Source organism: Lonchura striata, chromosome 3 (assembly GCF_046129695.1).
Source record: "Lonchura striata isolate bLonStr1 chromosome 3, bLonStr1.mat, whole genome shotgun sequence".
NCBI classification, from domain to species: domain Eukaryota; kingdom Metazoa; phylum Chordata; class Aves; order Passeriformes; family Estrildidae; genus Lonchura; species Lonchura striata.
Window position 1 is genome coordinate 1153915 of NC_134605.1, and position 25768 is coordinate 1179682.

A 25768-nucleotide genomic window follows, 5' to 3' on the forward strand; every position below is an offset into this window, starting at 1 on the left:
ATGTTTTATCTGAATTTAATTTTTTTTCTTTGGGGGGGGATGTTGAAGCAGAAACAAATATAAGGGTCAAGACAATTGTATAAATAAGCAGACAGTTAATCTTGGGACTGAGTAGCAAAGAAAACACACATAAAAAAGCTTTTCCCACTGATTTAGAACTGCATTTAACCACACTTAAATCTGACTGACAACATGAACTACCATGTCCTCCTTCCTCTGTCTGGGCTGCTCACACTCCGTGCAGTGCTCACAGGGAATCCTGAGGAGTCCGTGTGCCATGCCAGGGCTGGAAGAGGGGAAGCCTTTTCAGGAAGGAGACCTTTCCACTACAAAAAGGAAAAACAGACCATCCTGGCATGTGTTCAAACTCCAAAGAACTCCACTCTCGTTGTTTTTCTGGAAGGCAGCAGATCTCCAGTAGCAATCCCAGTACAGAACTGGTACTACAGATGTAGACAAGGTAGAGGAAGGAAGTCAGAGTAGATTAATAATTTACTCCTGCCTCAGAGCTGTTTAGTGACCTTAAATCAAAATAAAAACATTACAATATTGCAGGTATTGCTAAATTGCAGAGGAGTTGCCTTTGCAGCAGGAAAGTCCTTGTTGGAGTTGATCTTGAGGTCATTTGTACTCCCATGGAATATCTCAGCCCCTGCACTGGAGCAAGGGGCTCTCAGCAGGGCTGGCAGAAGCCAGGATTTGCTGGTGCTTCGCTGCTGCCACAAACAAATCCGTGCCAGCAGAGCCAGGCAAACACCACAGCAGCCAAGAGCGGTGTTGGTGCAGTTCCCATCCCCTCCTGCCAGCCCTGCAAGAGGGGCAGCAGGACAAGGACTGAGAGCCAGGCACAACAGCAGCAAGCCCAAGAGTGGCAGGGAGTGGGCAGGGAGCTCCTGACTGCCAGAGCTGGCACTTTGCCTCTGGTTACTCATCTTCCCTGGAGCTTAGCCTCCAGGAATGCAGCCCCAGGCCATGCATTCCTGATCCCACAAGGGCTTTGCATCTAGGCAAGCTTAGCTTGGTGCTTAGTGCTGGGCAAAGCAAACAGCACCTGCCCACTGTGACTGCAGGATGGGCTGCATTGCCAGGGCTGCCAGGCACAGGGAGGATGGGCAGCAGCTCATCCTCATGGGGTCCAAGGCAGGAACATAAAGATTCAGGCACTGGGGTTTACAGCTAATGCCATTCCCTAATGCTGTACTGATCCCAGCCTCAGACACGTCCAAGGCCACTGGCCCTGCTGCAGTTCCCAGAGGCTGGGTTTGGCATGGCTGCTCTCACAGAGGCACCTGAGGCTTGAGGGAATAAAACCCATTTTTTCTGCTCCTTGAACCTGCCCCCTTTTGCTTTCAGAGATGGAACCAGACCAAGAACCAGCAGAGCTGAAGGAGCTGGCTGCTCCTGCTGCAGTAGCACCTACTGGTGTTTCCCCACTGGAATACAGGAGGAGGAGGATACTGCCTCCCAACAGCACAGTGATGTAGAGCTGTTCTCCAGGGGGAAACAGGAGCCTGAGCTCCTGCTGCTGCCCTGAAAGCAGCACCTGGGAAGGGGCAGGACTGCTGCTGCCCCTGCAGGGGCCACACGTGCCAAGGAGTCCCTGATCCAAGTCACAGGAGCCATCACAGCTCCTGCAGAGATGCCCTCCCGTATCTTCTTTACAGTGTGCACAACAGTGCAGGTACAAGTGATCTGCTACAGTCACAAAAGAGCCTTAGAAACTGCATTTCTAGGATGATCACAGCCCTTATGTTAAAACCAAGTGCTACAATTAAAAATAGACGAGCTCTGCCTGTGTTTTTACAGAAAGGGATGAGCCAAGACAAGGACCACAAAATCTGGTCTAATTCAACAGCAACCAGGCCTAATTCAGGCTGAAAGACAGCATGCAAGTATCTGTAGTCATCAGGGTAGATCTAGATTGCAAAACTGGAAATGTATTTTTAGAATTGAGCCTGGAAAGTGTCGCTTCAGAAGATCAAGCATGCTACGGCAGGATTATTATGGGATTTGCAGAGCACCTTCCAACACAGGAGTCTCCTGAGGTGACTTCATGTTAAACCTACCCTAAGACCAGGCTCATTCCTGCAGGTGTAACAAGCCCAGCACAGCTGGGATGGGAAGACCTCATCCCCAGCCTGCACCATGCCACTCAGGCCCACACCAGGCACTCGTGGGGCTGCTCCAACACAGTGGCTGAGTCAGCAAAGGAACCAGAGCACTCTCTTCTCCCCAGGAAAGCCACAGCAACCTCCCGTTGATGCTCCTGCCCTCCTGCCAGCACCCTGTGCTGCCCCACTTCTGCTTAGGGAAAAAAAAACAAAACGGGTTTATTAGCCAGCTGCTGCTTTCTGGCAGAGTTAAATCCATGCAATTTCCTACAGCTGAAAGGTAAATTAGTTCATTAAATCACCTGCTTTACACATTGCACAGAACAGGGCAGCCACACACAAACCAGAACACTGGCTGCTCATTTCCAGAGGCACTTCTGCAGAGCTTCACTGAACTTTAAGGCTAGAAAAGTACCTACACTTAATGTCATTTCCCCATTCATTCCCTTACCAGTTCCTTATACCCGCAGTGGTCTCCCAGGGAACAGTCCTGTCCCATCTGCTGCTTGCATCACCAATGCTTCTTGCCAGTCCAGCAAACCTTTAAAAGCAGCTGAAGGCCACATCTCACCTGGGGCTGAGCAGCTGCTAAAGCAGGCTGTCACAAGTGGAGCTGTGATTGTCTTAAAGCCAGCAAGGTGCCACCTCTTGCAGCACCAAAATTTGTTCAAAAGGTTTGGCCTTAAAGTTCAGAGTGCTTCAGTCATCTGTTTGAGTACTTTTAATCTGAAATTCACTTTACCCTTTACAGAAGACTACTGCAGTTGTTTATTAAAGAACAGAACCCTGGGGAAACTCAAACAGGGTACCAGAGTTAGAGATGCTGTTGTTGGTGATGGAACTTGCTCCTCAAACTACTCAACCATTGCTATGCTGCCTCTGACAGTGGGATTTCCTTGGCTCAAGTGTTTGAATGCCCATGTTCCACCCTTCTAAAAATGGGATTAAACAAGCCAAACTTGGGTGAGGAAGAGTATAGCACAGGCAGAATGTAGGGCAGACTGAAGAGTGACCTTAGCCTAACACTCCCCAGAGACACAGCCAGTTCTGCTCACATACCTTTGTCTGGGTTGTCTTTTTTTTGGGGGGGTGAGGAGTGGGGTAGAGAAGTACAGTGTAAGCATAATGCATCATCTGAAATGGGGTAGGGCTTTAACAAGGGCTGCACATTGGGCATGACCCTCTCTTCTTCCCCTCTCAGTTAGGTGTGCATGTACCCAACTGCACCCCTGGCTCTGCATCAGCATCCAGCTGGGCCTCCAACACCACTTCCCAATATTCCTCCTACCATCCTGTGCTCCATCTGTGCTCACAGTTCAGCTCTGTGTTACTCATACTGCTTTGTAGCTTTCATCGTGTTCTTTTCTGGCTTTTCATGTTCCTGTAGTCAACAAGATCAGGACCAGAGAAATGTCAATTAGATTTTGTGGAAGACAGAATCAAGAGCTCTTGCCATTTTAAAATTTAGTTCAGTTCTTGCTTACATTTCAGTATTTGTAACTTACTCATTTAACTGTGTCATTTAAACAACAATCTCACCTTTAACATGGAGTTAAATATAAAACACATTGAGAGGACTCATCTGAAAGGAGCCATTCAAAGCCATGACCAGGGAAAAAGTCCAAAGTCATTGCAGCTGCTGCTTCCCTGTGCTCTTAATCCATATGTGCAGAACAGAGGGCCACCTGAGGTGACAACAGAAGGGCCATCCCCAGCCCTCTCCCATCTCTTGGAAACAAAGCCACAGTCCCAGAATTTCTGTTTTTGAAAAGTGTTTACTCACGTACTTTAAATAAATTAATTTGCAAATAAAAATTAAAACTACAGTATACTATAGTTTGAATAAGATGATTAGAACAACTACAATACAGGGATTTCTTGCTGCATAAGTTTCATTACTTAATGCATATAATCTGGAAAATGTCAAAATCAGTTATATTTCTATGGAAAGGGAGTAACAGCAGTTACTTGTACATGACAGCTAACTGAAATTATAGTACAGGTTTCCTGACACATGCATTTCCTGAGTGAACCAAACAATATATATAATTTCATTTTAAAAATGGAGAAATAATTGACAGTCAAAGTAAGTAATTCATGACATCTAAGCAACACAGGTCTCTTTAAACAAAGAAAATTTTAGAACAGTTTCAAAAGAAAAATGAAAGCTAAAGCTTTGCTATAAAGTACAGAAATATTCTTACTGTCAATTATACAGCACATATTGAAAAAAAATGTACGAAGCTGGCCAAAAAAGCTCAAATCAATGCTAAAAAGGTCAGGTTGCCATGAAGCACAGTGGGCTGGCAGCAGAGCTGCATGTGGTGTACTGGTCTTTTCTGGTGGATGCAGAGGGGAGGGAGGGGGAGGAAGGGGAGAGCAGACAGAGCCCAGAGTAAGCAGAGCCCATGGACGGCAGCATCCCACACTGAGGGTCTGAGCTCAGCCCAGCCACAGCTCTCCCAAGAGACTGCCAGCTGTGCCCAGCTGTGCCCAGCTGCCCAAGGATGCAGGGACACATCCCCTGGCTACCAGGCTCCACCTCTGCTCCATGTGTGGCCCAGATGAGCATCTGCACCTGGCAGAGGGGCAAAGGCCAGGCCTGAGGCCCCTGAACCAGTCAGCAGGTGGAAGGCTGAGCATGCAGCTGACAAACCCCTCTCAGTCCCCCATTTTAATTGGGACTGTGGCCAAGTCACAAACTGCTCCCCACACACGTGCCCAGGTGCATCCACCTCTCCCCTTGTTCCCCCCACCCCACCCCCAAACAGCAAGGACCAGAACAAGTCTAATCTTTCTGATCTGTTCATGTTTAACATTGGAAAAACCCTCACAAATGTCACTAATGCTAAAAAAAGAGAAGTGTTAGCGTGAAGGGAGAAAAAAATCCTTAATCTAGACTAAGTTGCATATTCGAAGAGTCTGGTAAATATTCTCCTCATAACCAGATCTTAAGTACAGTCCTACCAAAAAGACATTTTAAGAAGTCCTTCTTAGCTACCTTTCAACACGGTTAAAACACAACTTTACGCCATCGTAATTTGCATTAGCTTTGTTTAAAAAGCATTTTAACTATTCTAAGAACTCAGTATTTTAGATTAAAAGATTTTTCTACCATTTTCATCCCACCTTCTTCTCCATCCAGAACTACTCTACACATCCAATTGCTGGATGTAACACACTATGACCATGCTACTCTCTAAACATTCTAAATGTTTTCAATAATAAAGATAAATAGAAAAGAGTTAATATACATGTTATATTTTACAATGTTTGCATCCAAGCTGTAAACTAATGTTCTTTGAACTATTTACCCTCCATATACAAAAAGAATGAAACACCTTTCAAGACACTGTGGGCACGTGATTCAAAAACCATTAAACTGAAGGCATTGAAGTTCACTCTACAACACTTCCTTTACCTCTTCAGATGTAGCTATTAACCAAAAAAAGCAGGAGGTCTCCCCCTTCTCCCCCCATTTCTTCTATTTCCAGACTTTTCTCAATAAAGAGGGATTCAGCTGTTGTAACAAAAAAACCCAAAAAATTCTTCATCTTAATGCAAACCAGCAAAGCCCAGAGAATACGAAAAACGGTTGGTTTAAAAATGAGAATCGCTTAGCTTATCAGTTTACTGCAGTCCTTGGGAACACCTGTGTTAGTCGAGAGGCCCTTGGAAAATGAGCCTGATGTAGCCCTGCTCACCAGCCAGCTGATGCGCGCAGAAGGGACAGGCTGCGTGAAAAGTGTGAGTACCGTGAGGAAGAGGAATTTGGGACCAATATGCAGTTGTCTTTTCTGAGCACACGTGTCCGCACGGGCTGAAGGCGTGAGTCGGGGGTCCGGCGTCCACATAAAACCCCGCTTCACAGCCGAGCCACAGGGGCACGTAGGGCCCGACGGAGCGGCACATGGGGCACTCGCGGTCCTTGCCGTCCCTCTCCTCTTTGTTGCCCCAGTTGTGGTAGCCGTGCACGTGGCCGCAGTTCAGGTACACCCACGGCTGCTTTTCGTCTACAACATCTTTTCTCTTCATGCTGGGGAAGGCCAGGGTGTTGAAGCCCACGGGGCACTGGGGCCTGGCCGCGTTGATCTCCTGCCTCAGAGCCTCCAGGTGCTTGACGGTCGGCGTGCGCGCCAGCCCCTCGGCCGTGCGCCACAGCAGCGTCGCCCCGCACAGGTCGATCAGGGAGCCGTCCTGCAGCTGGTTCGTCTCGTTCTCCACCTTGACATGGACACAGACACGGACAGCCGTCACCTAAGGATCTCTGAAGAGTGACAACGTGCACTTCCACAATGCTAATCTGCCTGGGAGATCCAGCAAAGCTTCAAGCAGCTTCTGACTGTGTCCACAAGACACCCATAGAGAACTCGGTACCAGTATCAGGTTCTCTCTGCCCATTAAAGTGTGCATTAAAAGAGATCACATTGAGTCAAGAAAAGCTCCTCTCCCATCTTAACAACTCTCTCTTCCATCCCTATAGCACTCTCAACTATGTTACTTGAAATGCCTCAAGGAGTATCACAAGACTGTTTTAGTCCATCGTATTTTAAGACTGTTTTCTTAAAACACCCCTTTACACATGGCTTTCTCCTCCTTCCATTAGAACTCCTAGCTAAATACGCTGCTTAAAAAGTTCAGTGTAGCATTTCTTTTTGCTGAGACATCCCAAGTCACATCGAACACAAATATCTCCTGGAAATGTCACCAATGTTTTGGAAACAAAATGAAGAGGGAAAACTCAGAATGCCAACATGGAAATGAATATCCAATAAAATTGTAACTATTCATTTTCTGTAAAAAAGGGAAAGTGGGAAAAGCATAAACTCACAAGGGACAATCAGGAAAATACTTGTAGAATCTGCAGAGGCCTAGAAGAGCTTGCAAAAATACAGAGCAGACTGGAAACTCAGTTTAGAAGAGCAGCCTAGATGTGCAATAAAGTCCTAGTTTGCAGATAAACTCAGTTATTCTGGCTGAGCAAGACACCTTTGTGCACACAGACAGACACATAAGAGGCAGTGTAACTAATTGCAGAGATGACAACTACTTGGAATTCCAGCAGATTCCAGCTCTATGCCCAAACTATGCCCCTTATGGCTGCACCATTTTAAACAGGTTGCATAAAACACTGGTCACTTCTCTCACCATCTTTCCCCTCTGTTGAGCTGATCTGGTTTCACGGAGGCTGAACACATTCCCACATACAGAAATCTCTCTCCATACTCCTGGCTTGGAGTCTTCTGTGAACCCATTACGAGGATGCATAACAAGAACTCCATTTGTTGTTAGTCCATCCATTTGCCCATCTGATGTCTTCCACTTTGCAGCTTTCTCCTAAAAGAAATGGCACCAATGAGAACCTTTGATTTGGCTGGAGTTATGTATTAGGCTTAAAAAATAAGCCTGCACAACTTTTAATGGAAAAAAGAAAAAGAATTCCCTTACCCCAAGAAAAATGTTTTTTGAGGAGTCAAATCCTGCAGCATATATTCTTGCTGTAAAGGGAGGGTTACGTTCACATATGATTCTGCAGGCAAACCTGGATATTGTGCTCTGCACAGACTGTGTATCTGAATTACTCTGACTCCCAGGAACTGTATCTGTTACTACGAAGTCTATAGGACTCTCTGTTGACCGACCAATCTGGAAAAGCATTGGAAAAAAAAAAAAAACTGGTCAGAAGTGTGTCTTTGGGTCTAGGACTATTCAAATTCAAAGCAATTAAAAGCAATAATACAAAAATCATGACATTACAGTTTAAAGCATTCCTGTCCACCAATCTATCAATTTAGTTTTCTAAAGCCTCATCTGAATCAATTAATTTTTCTGCCTCCAAATGATCAGTTATTCTGAAAGCTGAGTACAGCCAAATGAAGGAAGGAGAAATAAAATTATGTAATTAAGTCAGTTCTGAGATGATTTCCCATTGAAGGCCTTTTCATCAGAGAGGTTGCACTCAGGTCAGGCAGACCAGCTGCAGGAACACCAAAAGAGCCAGAGAACAGCAGTTAGAGGGAAGAACAGTGACATACAGTCACTTTGTATGCCCAGAACATTCTGAACAGTGCCAGACTAAGTCAAGGTATAGATGAGTGAAAATTAAATTATGTGAGCTGTCTTTCAGCTCTGGTGGGCTCTGAGAAGCAGCAAACCTCATGTGAAGAATCAGGTACCAGGTGGTTGTGACAGAGAGGGGCTACATTTACACATTTAGAATATAAGAGTGTAACTTCTGACTACAATCAGGTTTTGCTGGTAGCTGTGCCTCCTTTTCTGGCTGCAGGGAACTGTGAGTCTTGCAGTCCCACACAACTGTACTGGGTTTGATAAAACTGCATAGGTATCCCTGCTTTTCCAGTCAACTCATCTTGTACTATTCTTTGCAAAGAGGAAAAGTAATAACCCTTTCCCAAACATCCATATAGCTGGGTTTAAAGCCCCCTTACACACTACTACTCACTCACTTGTAGAGCTCTCGGGCTCTTTGAAAATAGGTGATTATATTAAGACTGATTAACTGCTGAGCAAGAGACCCAAAAGCTTGAGGTGCTTTTTGGTGAGGGTGGAAGAGCTTTCATGAGACTAAAACTGCTTTGTCAGAGTCTATTTTTCTACTGCTTCTTAGGCAGGATAACCTATGAGTACACGAGGATTGCCAGGGGCAATTTCAAAGCAGCACACATGCCAGAGCATGCCTGAAGAGAGAACACTCACATAAGCAAAACTTATGCTGCAGTGATTTCATTACAGTCCTTTTGCTCTGTTGTATTTGCAGTTGCAAAGCAGCTTCCTCCACCACTTCCCAGCACCTCCCACCTCCTTAGATCCTGCAGTGGCGTCACAGCTAAATGCTGTGACAGCAAAACTCCCTGCCATAAACTAGTGGCAACAACGAGAGGAAAAAAAAAAAAAGCTGCACAAGATCACAGTGTGGGAATCAGAGAGAACAAAGCACATGTTAAAAAGAACCCCAAAACAAACCCCTTCCTTTTGAGAAAAACAGGAAACAATTAAAAGATATGAGGGCACACCACAGTTGCAGATGTGTTTGTGGTCCCTTCTCATATACACAGGAACTGCAGCAAAGTTGTTTTCAACTGCCAGGATCAGCACTGAGGCTCCTCTCTTCACATCTCCCAGTGCTTTAGACATTTCTGGGTTTGCTTAAAGAAGTTCAGAGTATTTTTCGTATTAGCTGTGCCAAAAGCTTTCCTGTATTTCCACACTGTATTTCTTCTACCCTGTCTCCAACTGGCTGATCCCAAATCCCTTTGTAAATGCCAGAAGCAAAGTTCCAAGTGCTTTAAGAGAAAGGTGCCCTTTATTCTTCATTTTGTAAGGAGGGACTAGGAGACAGATTATGTGACTTGCAGACCAGCAAACAAAGACAAAACCATAATCTTGTGCATTAGTCCCAAAACCTCCCAACTTTCACCTTTGCCCAAGTCTAAAAGACATGTACAGACACACAGCCTTGTTCACAGGATGGCCTTGGGAATGAACTGAATTAAATTGCTCTGAATAGTGAATTCAGAAACTGACACAAACTTTTGGGTCTGAGGGAAAAAGCCTGCTGAGAAGATGCCTTGTTTGAAACTACCAAAAATGAGAACACATGCACACATTAGCTTCACATACCTGGAACATATCTGTGTTGCTGTCATGAGTATATTCAACCACTACTGTCTGGGCTCGAGACAAAGTGTAAGATATGCTGTGTTGGTCCTTATTACTTATTGCCTATGGAAAAATGCCAAATATTATTGAACCAGTGCACAATAATTCTACAGAATACAGTAGCACAGCAGACAATATTTATATATAACATCAGACTCTTCTGCTAATTAAGACAGATGGTTGTTAATGTCACACCTGCGGTTAAACTTCACAAAACCCAATCCTGGACACTAAAAAAAAGCTGCAGGATTGATTCAGCAACAGACCAAACTGGTCTCTTTACCACATGCTGCAACTAAATAAACATAACTAGAGTTTATCATTAGTCATGTTTTAACGCAACACTGGCCTGAACACAAAAGGACAAAACAACCAAATGCAAAGGCTAAAACTGAATATAACACCTTCATGGCCAGAAGGCCAGAGTGAACTTGGCCAACAGCAAAGTGAGGACAAAAATTTAGGGACTTCATTCTAAAAAGAGGATTTGAGTTAGTAGTAAAATCAATAATGACTGATTTAAGATATACAGATAAAGCGGTGGTAAACAGGGTAAAATTGAGAAACTCAACATACATTGCAGAAGTTGTAGCAAAGGTTTCACTTTGTTAGTCTAGATGTCCATTTTGCAATTACCTACTAGGGAACTAACCAACACTTCTAAAAGTGCTGCTAAACAGCACTGACCAGACCATAAAGAATTTGCAAAAATAAAAATAGATGTTATTTTCACAGATCTAATATAAATGTAGCAACAAGAATGTTGGTAGAAAAATGCTTCTGATTTCAGAACATTTTATAACATTCCCTGAATTTAGGGTCAAGATATTCTAGGAGTCAAACATTTAACACTACTATGTTTGTTTAAAGGCCTGATCTTGTCACTGATAGTTTCTAAAGAACCACTAAGCATCCTCAAATTCCATAGTTTTAGTAGAAATGCTCCATTAGTTATTGGACACAACTGTACACACACATGAATAGCCACAATATTTCATGACAATACCTTAGCTATGATGTGTTAGTTTTGACATGAAATACAGTTCAACTTCAGGGTCTAAGCCCTTCCTTTTCTGCTTCTTAATGGGAACTCTGATTAGAAGCCCTGTGAAACATACCGTGCAAAACCCACCTGTCCTGACCCTGGGAAACTCCTACCCACTGGATGGAGCACCAAGCGCACGTGGAGCTTTGGCAAAGGATCATTTAAAAGTCAGCTGCACGTGAAGCAAAGTTAATCCTAAAGCAGAGTGAGTACAAAACCACAAAGTCTGGAACAGATGTCTGTAGTGAGTTTGGAAGAAAAAACATAAAGCTTTTTATATGACTAGCCTGTGCCCAGAACATTCATGCTTCAAAACTAATTTTTTTTTCTGGCCACAGCAAGGACTACGCACCAAATCTTCTCTGCTGAATTGTTTCTTGCTAACCCTGACAGGTACTAAAAAACTTTGGATAAATACAAACCATTATTTTCATAGTCAAATTTATACTGTTTAAATCATTTCCTAACAGCTCTTTATATGACACAAGGTGAAATCAGACAGACTTGAAGGGAGAAATGGAGCTTACCTTTGCTGCTTGAGGGGTACAGGCAATGTGCACAGTGCTGGGTTTCACCCCATTTGCCTTGGGCCTTTTAAATAAAGCAAACCTACTTTTCCTTCTTCCTCTATCTCCATTTGGGAGAGACCCATTGTACCTATCAAAAAGCACACAAGAAGAACAAAGCCCATCATTCCTGCATTACTTTGTTTCTCATGAGAAAAAAGACCAACAAGAACTTTCATTCTAAGCACCAAGTATCCTCAAGTAGTAGTGTTACTAATTACACATTTTCAATTAATCACATCTAAATCCAAGAATCGATTAACACACTACTGAAACATGCCCACAGGATTACAGCATAGGAAACTCTCAGATTCTTACACACACTTACCCCAATACAATCAATTCACCATATTTGACTGGTGCTTTTGATGGATGATTTTCTTGATCAGGAGAAAACATGAGCTTAGCTAATGACTTCTCAAACTTCAGGTCTCTGATCAAGAGTTGTGGCACACTTTTTTCATTATTTCCTGTAAAAATAAAACCAAAATTAAGTGTAAGAGAAAATATTCTACTCCCATTACACAGACTTAAACACCAATCTGATACTGCAAGTACAGTATTCTGGGTTTTCCATGTTTTAATTTTGCCTGAAATAATTTTTAAAAGCATATATATAAAACCACATGAATTAAAGTTGAATTCCCTTGAAGAAGTGCCAGATTGCCAAAAAAATACATTTAGAAAATTCCACTACGGCCTTAAAACATCCACACTTGCTTTCCTCCATGCTAGTTTTGAGAATAAATTATACATAGCTTCATTTATTTTATTTCATTCAGCTGTTGAGAAATAGAGCCAAAGAGGCATTGAATTAAAAATATAAAACCACAAAGCCAGACCAGTCCATTAGTCAGACAGGAAAAAGTTTTCATGGGAAGAGTCTAATTCAGAGCTTTCCAAGAAGCTTCTGGATTTGCAGATGGAAGGAAGTCATAGGACAATTTGATATCAAGCCTACCATAAAAGTTTAAGGTGTGCAATGTGATCTCTCATGTTCAGCCAGAGACAGAAGTGATATAAACATCTGTTTGAAGGAGGTTTCCTGAGGGAATTCCATGTAACTCCTAATGAAAACAGTCCTGAAGTGAATTTTTTACTCAGACTTCTGCTTTGAGGAACAGTTCATATTGTATTTTTTACAGCTTCTCATTAGTAGCATTTTCAGGCACTTTTGACCTGTGCAGCTCATCTCTGACCTTCCTCTAGAGAAAGCCTACCCAGCAGAGCACTTGCTTGATAAAGAATAAAGCTAATGAGAGCCTGTTTGAGGCTTTTTTAAACAGAAATAAGAACATTCCCTTGGTCCTTCCAGGTGAGTTTTCATACCAACTCAAAGAGCTGCTAATCTTTTTTAGTACTGATGGGTAACATTCTGCCTTCTGTGCAAATGCACTTTTTGACCCACACAGCACATTTTGAATCCTGTCATCAACTTTGATCACAACTACAGTGCTGCATCTCCACTTTCTTCTACCTTGACTAGACCATGGTTATTAGCAGAAAAGATGTCATCATGCAGATTTTATCTATCCCCACATTATGTCGTAAGAACAGGGAAAAAGATGTGGCAGTGCTTGACAGCCTGCTCCCATTTGTTCAGAATCTGATGCAAAGATCCCTTTATTGACCTTCTCTCCCAGTCTTTGCTCCTTCACAGAGAAGCTTGGCCTTCAACATGTTTTCTCAAATCTACAAGTTCCTATTCAGCATGCACACATTGACTGCCATCTGCAATCAGCTCACGGTGCTCTAAAACTTCAAATTTGCTCTTTCCTGCTATTCCACATATTTGGGAGGGCTTCTCAATAACAAAGGTGAAGACTTCACACTATTCTCAAAGCTTTTGCTATGATGCCTGCAGAACACAACCAGGAAAGTCAACAAACCTTTAATTTCTCATTATTTTCCAAATCTCTTCTTTTTTCCAAGTCTGGGTACTGTAAATTTCACAGTGCTTGAAACAAGTGAACTGCAGCCTGTCTTTTTGGTTAGCACACACAATATTATCACAACAGTACCCTGACCCACTGAGAGATGAGTGCATTGCAGTGAACCTGATTTGCACAGCACTGCTGTGAAGCGTCTGTGTCCCATCTCCAGAACCGTGACACCAAGCTATTTCTGCTGCCTGGGAAGCAGTGAGCACTTCCACTCGGCAGCTGTCCTGGTTCAAGCCTGAGGGTACCCATCACTCAGCTGGTGCTCAAAGTGCATTTTACTGATCCAGCAGTCTCCCTCTGTCACACAGGAACAATGGCAGTGGCACAGGAGAGAGTCAAGGAGTAGTTGTGGATATACTCAGTTCAGTCAGAGAGAAGAAGAGAAAGATTTCTGCCAGGCTAAGCCTGGAAAAAAGTCCAAGAGGAATGTAAACAATCTATTATCTTGTTTTCTGTTCATAGTATTTATAAATATATTCTACCACACTGACCTAAGTCTAGTGTACCAATAAAGTAAAATATTTTTACTTTAAAACCAATAAAATTAATGTTCACAATTTTCTCCATTAAAAAAAGCATTTTTAAATAAAAATCATTCTTTATCTTCTAACAATAAAGTCTCTTCATTCCCACCCCTACCTCAACAACAACATATAGTTTGCTCAAAGCCTTTCTGGATTGCTGACCCAAGTGCAGCAGTAACTCCCCTGGGATTGTGAACTTACTCACTGTTGTAGGTTTTGCCTTTAGAATTCTAGAGTGAAGACATTAAAGCAAACTTATCACACGAAAATGTGACCTTAGTCATGCCAGTAGTCACAATGCATTGAAGTGGAGATTGCCCCATCTGATAAAGAGAGCCCCACAACATTAACTTTGTTCACAATTTTCATGTCTTCCAGGGCCCTCCTTACCTCCTGGCATCACACCCCACTTTGGAGCACCACACTGGAACTAAGTGCCATGAACACACCTCAGGGCTGCTTTTCTGACCTTCATACTGAACTATATAGATCCTAGTGTTTAATAGTGCTCAGTTCTTTAGACACATTTCCCTTCTGAAGTATTTCTACTTATGAAATGAGTATAAATCTTCATGATTTATTTGTATGTCAAATAAAGATATATTTTCTATTAAGTATTTTTACAATCAACTGCAGCATTTTTTAAGATCCTCTTGCATTATACTTGCTTGTACAGGTGCCTTCTTGAAGAGCTCATCTTCTCATCTCCTCCCCACATGATTCACCTATTTTCTGCTTGAATATTGATCTCCTCAACAGCCTCTCCCCTGCAATTCAGTCTTCCTCACAATTAATTTCATCTTGGCCAACAGTTGTTCTCTGCTTTCACATTTAACAACTCACAAGAAATACTGCCATGAAACTACAGCAGTGCCTATAAGGAAACAGCATAGAACTAGGAAACACCACACCAGGGTAACCGAAGATTTAAATTAGTGTTAAAGAGCTAATCTTTTCACTTAGAGAAAGTGGGAAGGCAAGCACTTAAAATAACTTTAGCCATTAGTACAAGAACGGGTTTGGTACAGTTTCTCTTCTTCTGTTCATCCAAGGGAACAACTTTAATAGAAAACTAAAAAAATACATGTCTCAGTCTGAGTCAGCTTCAAAACCTCATGAAAATAACGTGAACAGTTAAAGGAGATTCTAATGTGTTACCTGCAGAAACTATAAAAGGGGTCAGCAGTTCCCAAGGACAGACTTCAGCAATATAAGGAGTTATACAGAAAATCTCAGTACAAGGAAAGATGTCCCACATCTATTGCTCAGTTCCTCCTTAAAACATTTTCTTTTGCTTTACATTTAAAGAAACCCACTCAAGTTCATTTTGCACGTGATGGAAATCCACTTCTTATTAAACTTAAGGAAGGTAGAAGCATTAGAAATCTAGAGCCATCATTAACAACACAGCTTGCTCATTCCCTTTCAAAATTCTGGCTGAAATGTTTGAACTTAATTTTTTTTTCAACTACATCTCAGAACCTATATGAGCTTCACACACCACTTTCACAGCTACTACACCCCCAGATTACTTCAACTCAAGCACATACGAGATTCATTACTCCTAAAAAATAATCAGTCCAACATACACACTACGTCTCATCCAGTGTGATTAGTCTGGTGCACTGTACCAAAAGGAAAATATTTTTGTTCCCTTAAATAACAAAGAACAATTATATCCTTCCAGTGAGGTCCTGAAGATCAGTCCAAGGGAAATTTCATGTCTGCGAATAAAACTCAGGTGCTGTCCCACTGGAGATGAGTCTGATCTGCCATGGGAAAACATCTCCACTCCTGAAATAGAGGAGGCTTATGAATCATTTAAAGCTGATTGAAGAATTTACTTGAAGGAAAACTGTTGAGTAGAAGAAAAGGACCCAACAAAATATATAATGGGCCTTCTCTTGTAGTATAACCTAACAACTTTTTATTCCTAGAGTACTACTTTTCTTCATAAAGTTAGGAAAGGCTAATTAAAAAGACAGCTTGGCTCTGAAGGGCCAGTATACAGCTGAGGAACAAACATTTGAATAAAATACACACAAATTACATTTTTGCTGCTTCTTGCAGTAGCATTTCCAGACATCAGTGGAACAGGCTTCATTGGAGCAAGCTCTGAACAACAGACTCTTCTAAACTTCTCCAAGAACATTCAACACACTGATAAGGAATAAGATGTCAATTACAAGATTCCATCTCATCCAGTGTTCTTCCAAAAATCATAGAACTGGCAGCAGCAAACATTTCATGTCAAGATCTCAGAATTCTGCCAAAGAGAAGAGACTGAAGCCTGAAAACGCTTACCTTTGCACAGTCCTGTGTTACGGATTTGAAAAGATTTTGAGAGTAAAGCAACTTGCATGGCTAAAGGCAAGCACAACTGTTTGCAGTTAGCCCCAAACCACAATGGGTACCAGTTAAAATCCTTCAGTATCAAAAATAGGAAACTGGAATGGGAAGAACTCATGAACAGGTAATATTTTTATTCTCAACACTGGTGGCTCTGGGGGCAACAGAAAGTTCAATGCTCAATACTATCACATGCAACTGTTTTTAAGGACTGCAAAGTGACAACAACTGAAGTGAGAACAACATTTTAAATCTGTTTGAGGAATGTGAGTCTGGCTTCTGACAAGACTTCCTGCTCTCTAGTACTCCCTAAAGCCACAGAAGGCAAGGACTGCCATAGCTGAGAAAGCAAGCCACAGATTCTGACTCCATTCCAGAAGGAAAAGTCATATTATAGTCTCTCCTGTCTCATGCAAACACTGCTCCCTGTATCCAGGCTATCCCCCTGGGAAGACCTCCCAAATGATGCTTTAGAGTAGGCGAGGTTAAGAGCTCACTTCCATTGAGCACATCATTTTCCATGGGGGACAGAGACAGATGAATTTAGGCTGGTTTTGAACTATCAGCTCCAGCTTAAGCAATCATTTGCAACTATTCAGGTGCCTTTCCAGGTCCTGAGACTCACCCACAACCAGTCTTTAGTTACTTCAGATTTTGTTTGCAGTAAGGCACAGCACCTTGTGAATTAAATTTGCTATTTTGTAGACAGCTTCTGGAACTGCAGCAAGAATAGTGGTATCTTAATGGTTAAAATGGGGTGGGGGAGGGGAGAACATAAATTCAATGAGCCCAGGCAGAGATTCATTAAACACTCGGCTGAAAGCTAAAAATACTAGAATAAAAGTCTCTTTGTAATAAATTACCGTCATTTTCTAAACACAGAGCCAGCATTATAGGCTGCTAGCAACTGTAGCTAGTGCCAGACTAGCCCTTTTCTAAAATACTGCATAGAAAACCACTTCCACAGTATAGAAAGAAGTCCTCTGTCAACGAATATATTAAAATAAAAAGATGCTGATTCAGATGCAAAAAATGGGTATTTCCCCCTCCCTTTTTACAATATTATATTTATGTTCTATATCTACATATTGTAAGGTTTGCCTTGTTTTTTCTTTTGGAAGTAATGCACGAGACATTTTATCTATTGACGTTTTTATTTTTTTACTATTTGCAGTTCTGCACTGACTACCCTTGCAATCCTCACATACAGCTCTTCCCTGAGCAATTCTTTGCTAAACAAGAGGGAATAGAGACAAAATGGAATCCAGTCCTTTTGCAGTGGCAGAACAAGAGGCAACAAACAAGCTACAAGACAGAAAATCCTGATTAGCTATTATGGGAGGGAAAAACTCTCAATCCACAGAGCCTGTGAGATTTCCATGCTTGGAGATCAGCTGCATGTGGCCCTCAACAGTGCACTTTTGACCAGCTAGACATAAATTATAAGTAACTCCATTACCAATGAAACAAGATTTTGTCCTTATCCCTCAAGATTTACACATTAGTGTCTACAGCTTTATTTGGATTTAAAACCCCATCCTGCAAACAAACAATTCACGTTGAATGGTGTGACAACACCTGAGAATACACAAGTAGGATTCAAGTTTGCCAATATCCACTTACACATTTAAGCTCTTTATCACTCCAGTTTCCACTAGCAGGTCTCCTGTGACTGCAAGATCAGAAACCAAAACCCTCTGAATACAAGAACGTTATTTCAGCACTCCCTATCCTCTTCTACGGTTACATCTCACCACTTGAAAGGAAAAAATCTTGATTTCCAGATTTAAACTACCAGAATACTAAAGTCAAGAGTCACTGAGAGACACAAGCAAGCTGTACAGAATACTAGTCTCTCAGGATCAAGATACTTGCAAGTGTGGAAGGAAGAGGCAGTAAGTAACCAGAGGGGAAAAAAAAAATTAAAAAAAGAAACAAGCAAAACCAACAAACAAACAAACAAAAAAAAAAAAACATAAAACCCAACCCCCCTCACCCCACACACAAAGCCACCCAAAACCAAAACGTCACAGTAATTCCCAGCAGCAGACTCACTGCTTGCTTGAGTATGTGTTCCCAATAAGCCCAACTTGCCAGGTTTCACAAACAACTTCAATGATGTTACTGATCTCCACTGGTGCAAGCAACAAGGACTCAGGTCCTTGCATCACTATGTTTCTGAAAGCTGAGATAAAGGTTGAGAAATCACTTTCTTCTACGTGATGGGTGAAGTAACGTTCACCACTGGGAAGTTATTCTCCTTTAACTGTTTTTCCTATAAATACTTTTGTAAGCTTGTATTAAAATAGTTTTTACTGAAGTGATCACTGGGTAAAAAGAACATATGTTTATCTACTAGTTTTAACATTTCTCCCCGTTTCCAGTTAAAAACAAACTCACATTTCCTTCCCACACACACCTGCAATTTTTACCATCAGCAGGTTTTAGACTCCACTTTTGAAATTAGCCACATTCTGTGTGCAGCTTGCATCCTTCACTACAGATGTACAGGGAAGGTATAGTGATGCAACTGTTAGTGCAATTTAAATGCCTATCACTTTACATCAATAGCCATATACTACCCTTGTAAGGAAGATAAATTAATTTTCTTATTTCTAGAAAAAGGGAGCTTTTCAGCATCAAAATCCCCAAGAAGCCTTGGAAGCGTGGAGTTATCAGTCCAGCCTTTTGCTAGATAAGTATAATAAGTATGGCTTATTATTTCCTTAGTCTATACTGTAAACCTTTTCTTGTGTAACTCAAAATAAGCTTAGTCATCCACTACACACCAAAGTGTCTCATGATATGAAAGCAAGACAAAAACAAGACAACAAAAACAAGGCAACAAGGCCAAGCTCTGAAATGAGCAAGCAGCTGATCCTGCACAGGACATCAAGCATAAACCAATGCAACAGCTATCTACTACTATGCCTTGAGAACATCTTTAAAATCTCAATAGAGGAGTTTTTCATTGTCACAAACAGAATAAAAGCATCTTTTTACCATGGACACCTGCCATTAGGGGGCTGGTCATCTAAGTCACGTGAGTCAGAGCACATACACACACAAAAACCCATTGTCTGTGGACACTCTGAAAGGGGCATTAACTTGATAGACAAGAGAAAATCTACTGTTGTGCTCTAAGGTCACAGCTAATTTTGTCCAGTGTAAGAAACAGCAGTTTTGGTTGAATCTAGCATTCTGCTTTGGGCTCTGTTCCAGCCTCAGAAGCAGGTCTGAGAAGCCCTCAGCAGTTTCAGCAAAGCCAGGAACAGTGCCTTGAGGACAAGCAACCTTGCTCAATGAACAAGGGAAGTGTTTTAGAATAGGACTTCTATTATAGGCACCTATATGAAAGTCTGTACTTTATGATAGTACTCAAAAATAGCATTCCTCTTCAGAAGACTGAAAAAGCCCATCTAAGCACAGGGGTCTGATTTCAGTCAGACCTCTGCTAACTTCAGTAGTCTTATTCTGAACTGCCATTGATGACATGAGAATGTGGTTGGGTGTATTAAACCTGGAAGATTTATGTAATCAATAATGATCCACTCCAAAAGACTGACAAAAATAAATTCTGAAAATATTCCCTTGGACAAAGAAATAGTCCCGAATTTTTTTCAGTTATGAAAAGTAACAGCTGATCCTCCCCTGAGGAAACCACGATAACCTCCTACGGGTTACAAATGATGTAATTCAGACTGCGTGTGGGAAGCCAAAAACATTTGTCTTTTAGCACAAGGTGTCTATTTTAAAGCTGTCACTGCAATATTACCTTAATTAGCTGAGAAAGTTCTTCAGCAGTTTACCTGCAGCCTGAACCCCCCTGTCCCTTTTGGATGTGGCAGTGACAATGCGCGGAGCCGTGCACAGGGCTCAGACCCTCTGGAGCGAGGGACAAACACCACAGCTTGTCCTTGCTCCATCAGCTGAACTTCTGCCAGAGTTACTCACACAAGCTACTTCAGAAGATTAATTTGCAGCTTTCTCTTTAACTGTACTAACAGGGAAAATGCAAGTGCAAACTATGCTGAAAAAAATGTATTTTTTATTTTATTTTCATTTCACTCAGATTATCACATGAAGTTTATTTGTAACTTGTATGAAAAAGCCAAAAAATAATACTACATAGAAGCATGCTGGGAGAACACCAGGTGTTCATTAGCCACAGCATACCTATTTGTCTCTTCAGATACAACTATGTATATGTATGCCCTGCATACTAACAGAAAAGAAAAAACTTTCTATGATACTAGCACAGAAGTATAGTTCTGCTGCAGAGAACTCTACAGCTAGAAATGTTTAACATTATCCTTCTCCACTGCTTCAGACTAATTAAAGTATTACCTCAAGGAAAACAAAAAGTCAGTCCCAACTTTCACTTAAGAGGCAGCCACAAGAGTAAAACTTCCTAAGAGCTTAGACCAAAGCAGAAGCATCTTATTCTTACACAAAGCAATAGAGCTTTTCAAGTCCAGGAAAATCCACTGTCTCATGCACCTGTACTGGAATATACGGCTGAGGAGCCTGGGCTTGCAAAAAACCACAATGACTTCTCGTTCTACATGCCCGAACATTACAGTTTTGCTTTTTATGAGCCTATGACTTCCTGATAAGGCAGTTCATGTACCAAAGTAACTGCTAAATAGCTGTTTGTATCACACCAAAGCCTTTTCACATAGCATACTATATCATCTTACAGAAACAGGAGTTACATTTACATTTAAAGGCTTTTTCTTGGTTTAGACAACAGAAATATTTAACAGCTCCATGAGAAATTACCCTTGGTATGATTTTGTTAGGTAATGGCAGTTTTAAGGCACCTTACTCTACACCCTAAAAATGAGAAGTGACTGACACATGATCAAACAGCACTTACTGTGCTGTGCACTTTGAATGTCTCTGCCTCTTTGAGGTGGAAGGGGAGCCTGCAGACACACTGCCTGCTCTCAGATTTCCTTTCCTCCGCATCACTGAAAACCACTGCAACTGAGGAGACTTTTAGAAAAGCGACTGAAACAACACCACAGTAAAAGGGAAAAGTGGCGGCATGCAGAGCACTTACCAGGATATTTGTGTCCTTGCAGTATTCCTACACAGCGGAGAAGAAAAAAACCCAACCCTTCGATCTTGTTAATCCACCAACTCCTTTAAACCCCCAGCAACTGCCAGACTGAGTGACTGCTCTGTGTGCTTTTACTTCAGCCGTGGGAAGCGCCTCCTGCCTCGAGAGGGGCCGGCTCTGCCTTGCGTAAGCTGGGTAAACACCGCGGCACCACACAGCATTGGCTGGAGGCAGAACCGGCATCCTGCTCCTGCTCCATCAATTCATCCATCCCTGGCCCCAAAAAGGAAAAAAGGAAGCAGAGGGTGTGTTGAGAACAATACTGCAGCCCAATTGCCTGGCAGCTCTGTGGATGAGGTTCTCAGAGAAACACTGATTTATTTCCTTCTCTTACATAACTGTACCCATGCATGCTATACCTTTTCTTCTTTTTTTCTTTTAACCATAATTTATTAGCCCAGCTAGCTTTCCTCACCTCCCACACAAAGAGTAATTTCTTAATACACTGAGAATTATGCCAGCAGAAACTCTTCAGGCATTGCTATCTCTGTTTTCACTAAAACTGTAGGACTGGACACATGACACCTCTGCAGATGCCACCTGTGTGTACTGGACTGTCATGGCGAATGATTCTAGAACAGCTCAATCCTGTAGGATGCACATTTAGAAAGGCAAATCTGCATGTGCCAGACCAGGTTATGAGCTCATTTCTCATTCCACCAACACCAAAATCACTGCATCAAGCCAGTGGGTGGGATAATTTAAATGTCTGAGCCATAAAGTGTTGATCAAGTTACCACAGCTTCCAAGTTACCTCGTGGAATTGATCATGCAAATGCTGTGAGGCTGCTGCAATCATGATATGACACAGCAGCTTAACCTTTACATCAAGTTTTACATTGCAGCTCTAGTGGGTGAAGAAGGGGTAGATGGTTACCCTGGCTCAAGCAATGTTGATAGAGCCTGACAATTCACATCTCTATGTTGTACATGTGACTGTTGCTGCTCCTGTTTCTGCTGCTCCCTCCTTGGCTTGCAACCTCAATCTTATAACACAATTTTATGGACTGATCTGTCAATGTTTTAAAGTTGGTTTATCTGCTCTGTTATTTTTTTAACAGAACTCTTTTCCAGTTCACCTTACAGTATAGCCACTGGGTAACACTCAAACCTAAGAACTGTCAAAACAGCTTTTCTGTTCATAATGCCATAACACAACATATGTTGCAGCTCCACAGAAGTCAGCTTCACTGCTGAGAACAAGGTGAATGCATCTGTGTTTTCTCTCTTCTCAACCCATACTCCACAGCAAACTTTCCCCTAAGTAATACAGTATAGCTGTCCTGTTACAGGATCTTGTCACCTACCCAGAAAATTTAGCTGCAGAACATTTTGTCATAGGTTATTCTGGATAATAAAACTATACATAGGCTCAAAGACACTTTTTTCCTCCTACCATAGATTACTAAGCACAAAGGTATCACCTTGCTCCACAGAAGTGGTTGAACCAGAGCAGCTGAACACTGGAGAGTGCCTGGAGAAACACTGACGTACAGGTGCTCCCTTGTTTCCACTCTTCTGGTTGACAAAAAAAACCACAGGACTGAACACTGCTCTGAAATGGTACGGTCATTATCACAGCTATCAGATTACTAAACTGGCATGGGTCTAAGGGAAAAACCAAAACCACACACAAATCTCCAACTATTTCAACCCAAATAATTTTGCTTTTGTGTGTTTGTTCTGTAATTCCATTTTACCAATGCAAATGAGAGGACAGCGACCTTCTGCATCCATCTCAACAGAAACACCAGGGACTCATCAAGCCTGATCTTGAGAGTTAGGTTGAATCCTCCTCCCTGCCAAAAATCAACAGCCTCATGCCACTGGCACACAAACCCAATTTTTTCACTGGTAATGTGTAGATCCTTAAAATGGCAATTTTTACTGGGCTGGAGGAGTCACATCACCCCACCTCCCTCATCACTTTCAAGTATCTTCTGTTTCCCCCCAGCCCATACAAAGTTGGCAACTTGAATGCTGTTCTAATCAGGGCTAAGGGTTGCTTTTGTGATTTTGTTAAAAAAAAAAAAAAGAAAACCACATCAGGACTGCATTAGTATCACTTAACACACAGATACAGCACCAAGAGTACAAAAGGTGTTCTGTATTCAGGCGTTTAACCACAGTGATTAGTTACATTGGTATGACCACTTCTAAGCTGCATTACTTTTCTCACACAAGTGGTAAAACTTGAGTTGTACTGTTTCAAAACATCCTGAAATGCAGAACTTCAAAACTAATTTGCTTCTAGAACTCCTTTATTTCCAGACATTCTTTATTTTACAGATGCAGCTGTTCAGCATTCAGGTTAATAAGCTTGTTGATTACTTTATGCTGCAGCCACCTAAGAAGCAGCTGCAGGTGGATTTGCCCTCTACCACCCCAACCAGCCTCCTGCAGATAACAATACTTACCTGCCTTCATATTACTGCAATCAGGCAACATCACACAATGTCCTTTTTATAGCTAATCATGCCCCATCTTAATCCAGTTTTTCTGAGGGTTTATTTTGCCCCTAGGCACACTTCTATGTGCCTGCCTCTGAATCTCACCCAACAGAGTTTGAACCACTTTGTCTCCCTGCCTGTGTTTACTCACAGCCATGCTCTGCTCAGCTGTTCTTGTGTCAGCACTGCCCCTCACTTTTGTGAGGAGGGTTTAATGATTTTCACGGAATCACAAGAACTACGCCATGCCTTGAGGACTGGAATGAAATGCCTCCAACATGCTGTCGCTAGGTGAGCCATCTGATTTCTCCTGGAGTACAGATACCATGCCAGACTAAAACAATGCAATCTGTAGCCCAAGATATCACTGCTAATTTCACAAAGCCATGCTGAACTGCAGGGGAGGTTCTTTCTTTGAAGCTGTTAAGGAAATAAAGGGCTCTATCGTCATGTTCTTCTATCTGACTCACAAACAGATGCTGTACAGTTTGATACAATTACGTGATTTCACATGACATTCAACATGAGCTCTGAAGAGGAATGCATTTCTAGCTGTTCCAGCTAAAATGACAGCTAAAATTACAGACGGGGCAATGGGCAACACCATGGCCTCTAGTGTCCAGACTAGCAAGACTGAATGGCAAACTCTTCATGCTGGAGTTATCCTTATCTGTATATTACTACAACATTTCAAGATTGACATTCTAAACAACCTGTTGATAATTTTATTCAACAAAACAGGCAAGGAGTGGACTAAAAACTCCATGTAGCATAAGAGCTTGAAAGGACTGCACGCAGGGTATATAAAAACAGAGACTGAAGGAAAGGAAACGCTGAGAAAAGGAAGCAAAACACCTGGTAGAAGACCAGGACGTGTAATGATCCCACGGGGGAGGTATACTTGTACACTCAATGCTGAACGTTGAACATATGTTGAACTACACACAACCTGAACTCTGTTTTCCATGAAGTCAGGGGCTGAACTCTGATCCAATACAATGATATCCAAACAAGAAAATTATTTCATGTATTGTAAGGCATTAACACTGTTAGGGGGTTCCCAGAAGCCTAATCTCAGGTGCATGAAGGAAGAAAGAAGGGAGGATTACTGATTTAGCAGCCTCATTAACCTTTTATTTTGTTACGTCACAGGTAATCTCTGTGCAAGGAGTTCCCATGTTACGCTGCTAATAAAAAGCCATACTACAGTGTTTTAAAGAGATTATAGAGGGGGGGACCAGCCTGAAGCCAAGAACATGCTATTTAGAGTATACAATAGAAATGCTAATCAAATAATCTGCAGGAAGAGGAGAAGGAAGGAAATGACCTAATCCCCTGCACTACAGTGTGGTGGCTTCTGGCAAGAAGTAAGAAAGTTCTTACAAGGGCCAAGAAAACAAAGGTCCATTGTGATAGCTACAGCTTCCAGATAAGAACCCTTTTCTACATCTCAAGTTCCTGTGACATGAGGGTAGATGGTACTTTATGAACTCTTCTATACTGACCACTTCTGGAAGGGGTAGAAGAGGTTAATTAGATTTGCAGGACAGCTGAGTGAAAGATCTAAACAGAACCTTGAATTCTTTAGGCACAACAAATTCTCCTTCAAACACATTTGCCAACTCTAAAACGTTGCTCATCCAGCCATAGAGACCCTTAAGCAACTGTGGAGCAATTTGTGACTGAAGCAGCCTAGTTACAGAGTAGCAACAAGTCATCACCCTGCACAGAGGCATTTCCCATCACAGGAGTCACACTTTGCCATGAGACAAACCTAATGACCATTTCTTATGAGGTCCCGTTCCACCCTTACATTTGTGTGCCTGTCCCTCAACTACACCAGGAAAGTCCTACACAAGAGAAATGGGGCCCAATGAGCAATTCAACACAGCTACTGTGCCCAAGTAAGACATTTGGGAATTAAGCTGCTCTTAAAGTTGTGGTTTAACCAACCCCAGTCAGTCACCAAGTACCA

General features: G+C 42.0%; 1 protein-coding gene across 3 annotated transcripts in view; it reads right to left on the reverse strand.

Annotated features, from left to right (window-relative positions):
• Nucleotides 1-3866: 3866 nt before the first annotated feature.
• Nucleotides 3867-25768, reverse strand: part of PELI1 (pellino E3 ubiquitin protein ligase 1) — a 42686-nt gene continuing 20784 nt past the window's right edge. For 2 of the 3 annotated variants that reach the window (XM_021555845.2, XM_021555842.2), the window contains 6 exons: nucleotides 11731-11872; nucleotides 11364-11493; nucleotides 9753-9854; nucleotides 7560-7757; nucleotides 7260-7448; nucleotides 3867-6335 (listed from right to left, as the gene is read on the reverse strand). In XM_021555845.2, the coding sequence (XP_021411520.1) occupies nucleotides 5769-6335; nucleotides 7260-7448; nucleotides 7560-7757; nucleotides 9753-9854; nucleotides 11364-11493; nucleotides 11731-11801 (1257 nt within the window). In that variant the 5' untranslated portion in view covers nucleotides 11802-11872 and the 3' untranslated portion in view covers nucleotides 3867-5768. Of the gene's footprint in view, nucleotides 6336-7259; nucleotides 7449-7559; nucleotides 7758-9752; nucleotides 9855-11363; nucleotides 11494-11730; nucleotides 11873-21283; nucleotides 22211-25768 lie in introns of those variants that run through there. The other variant, XM_021555844.3, reaches the window with a different exon arrangement.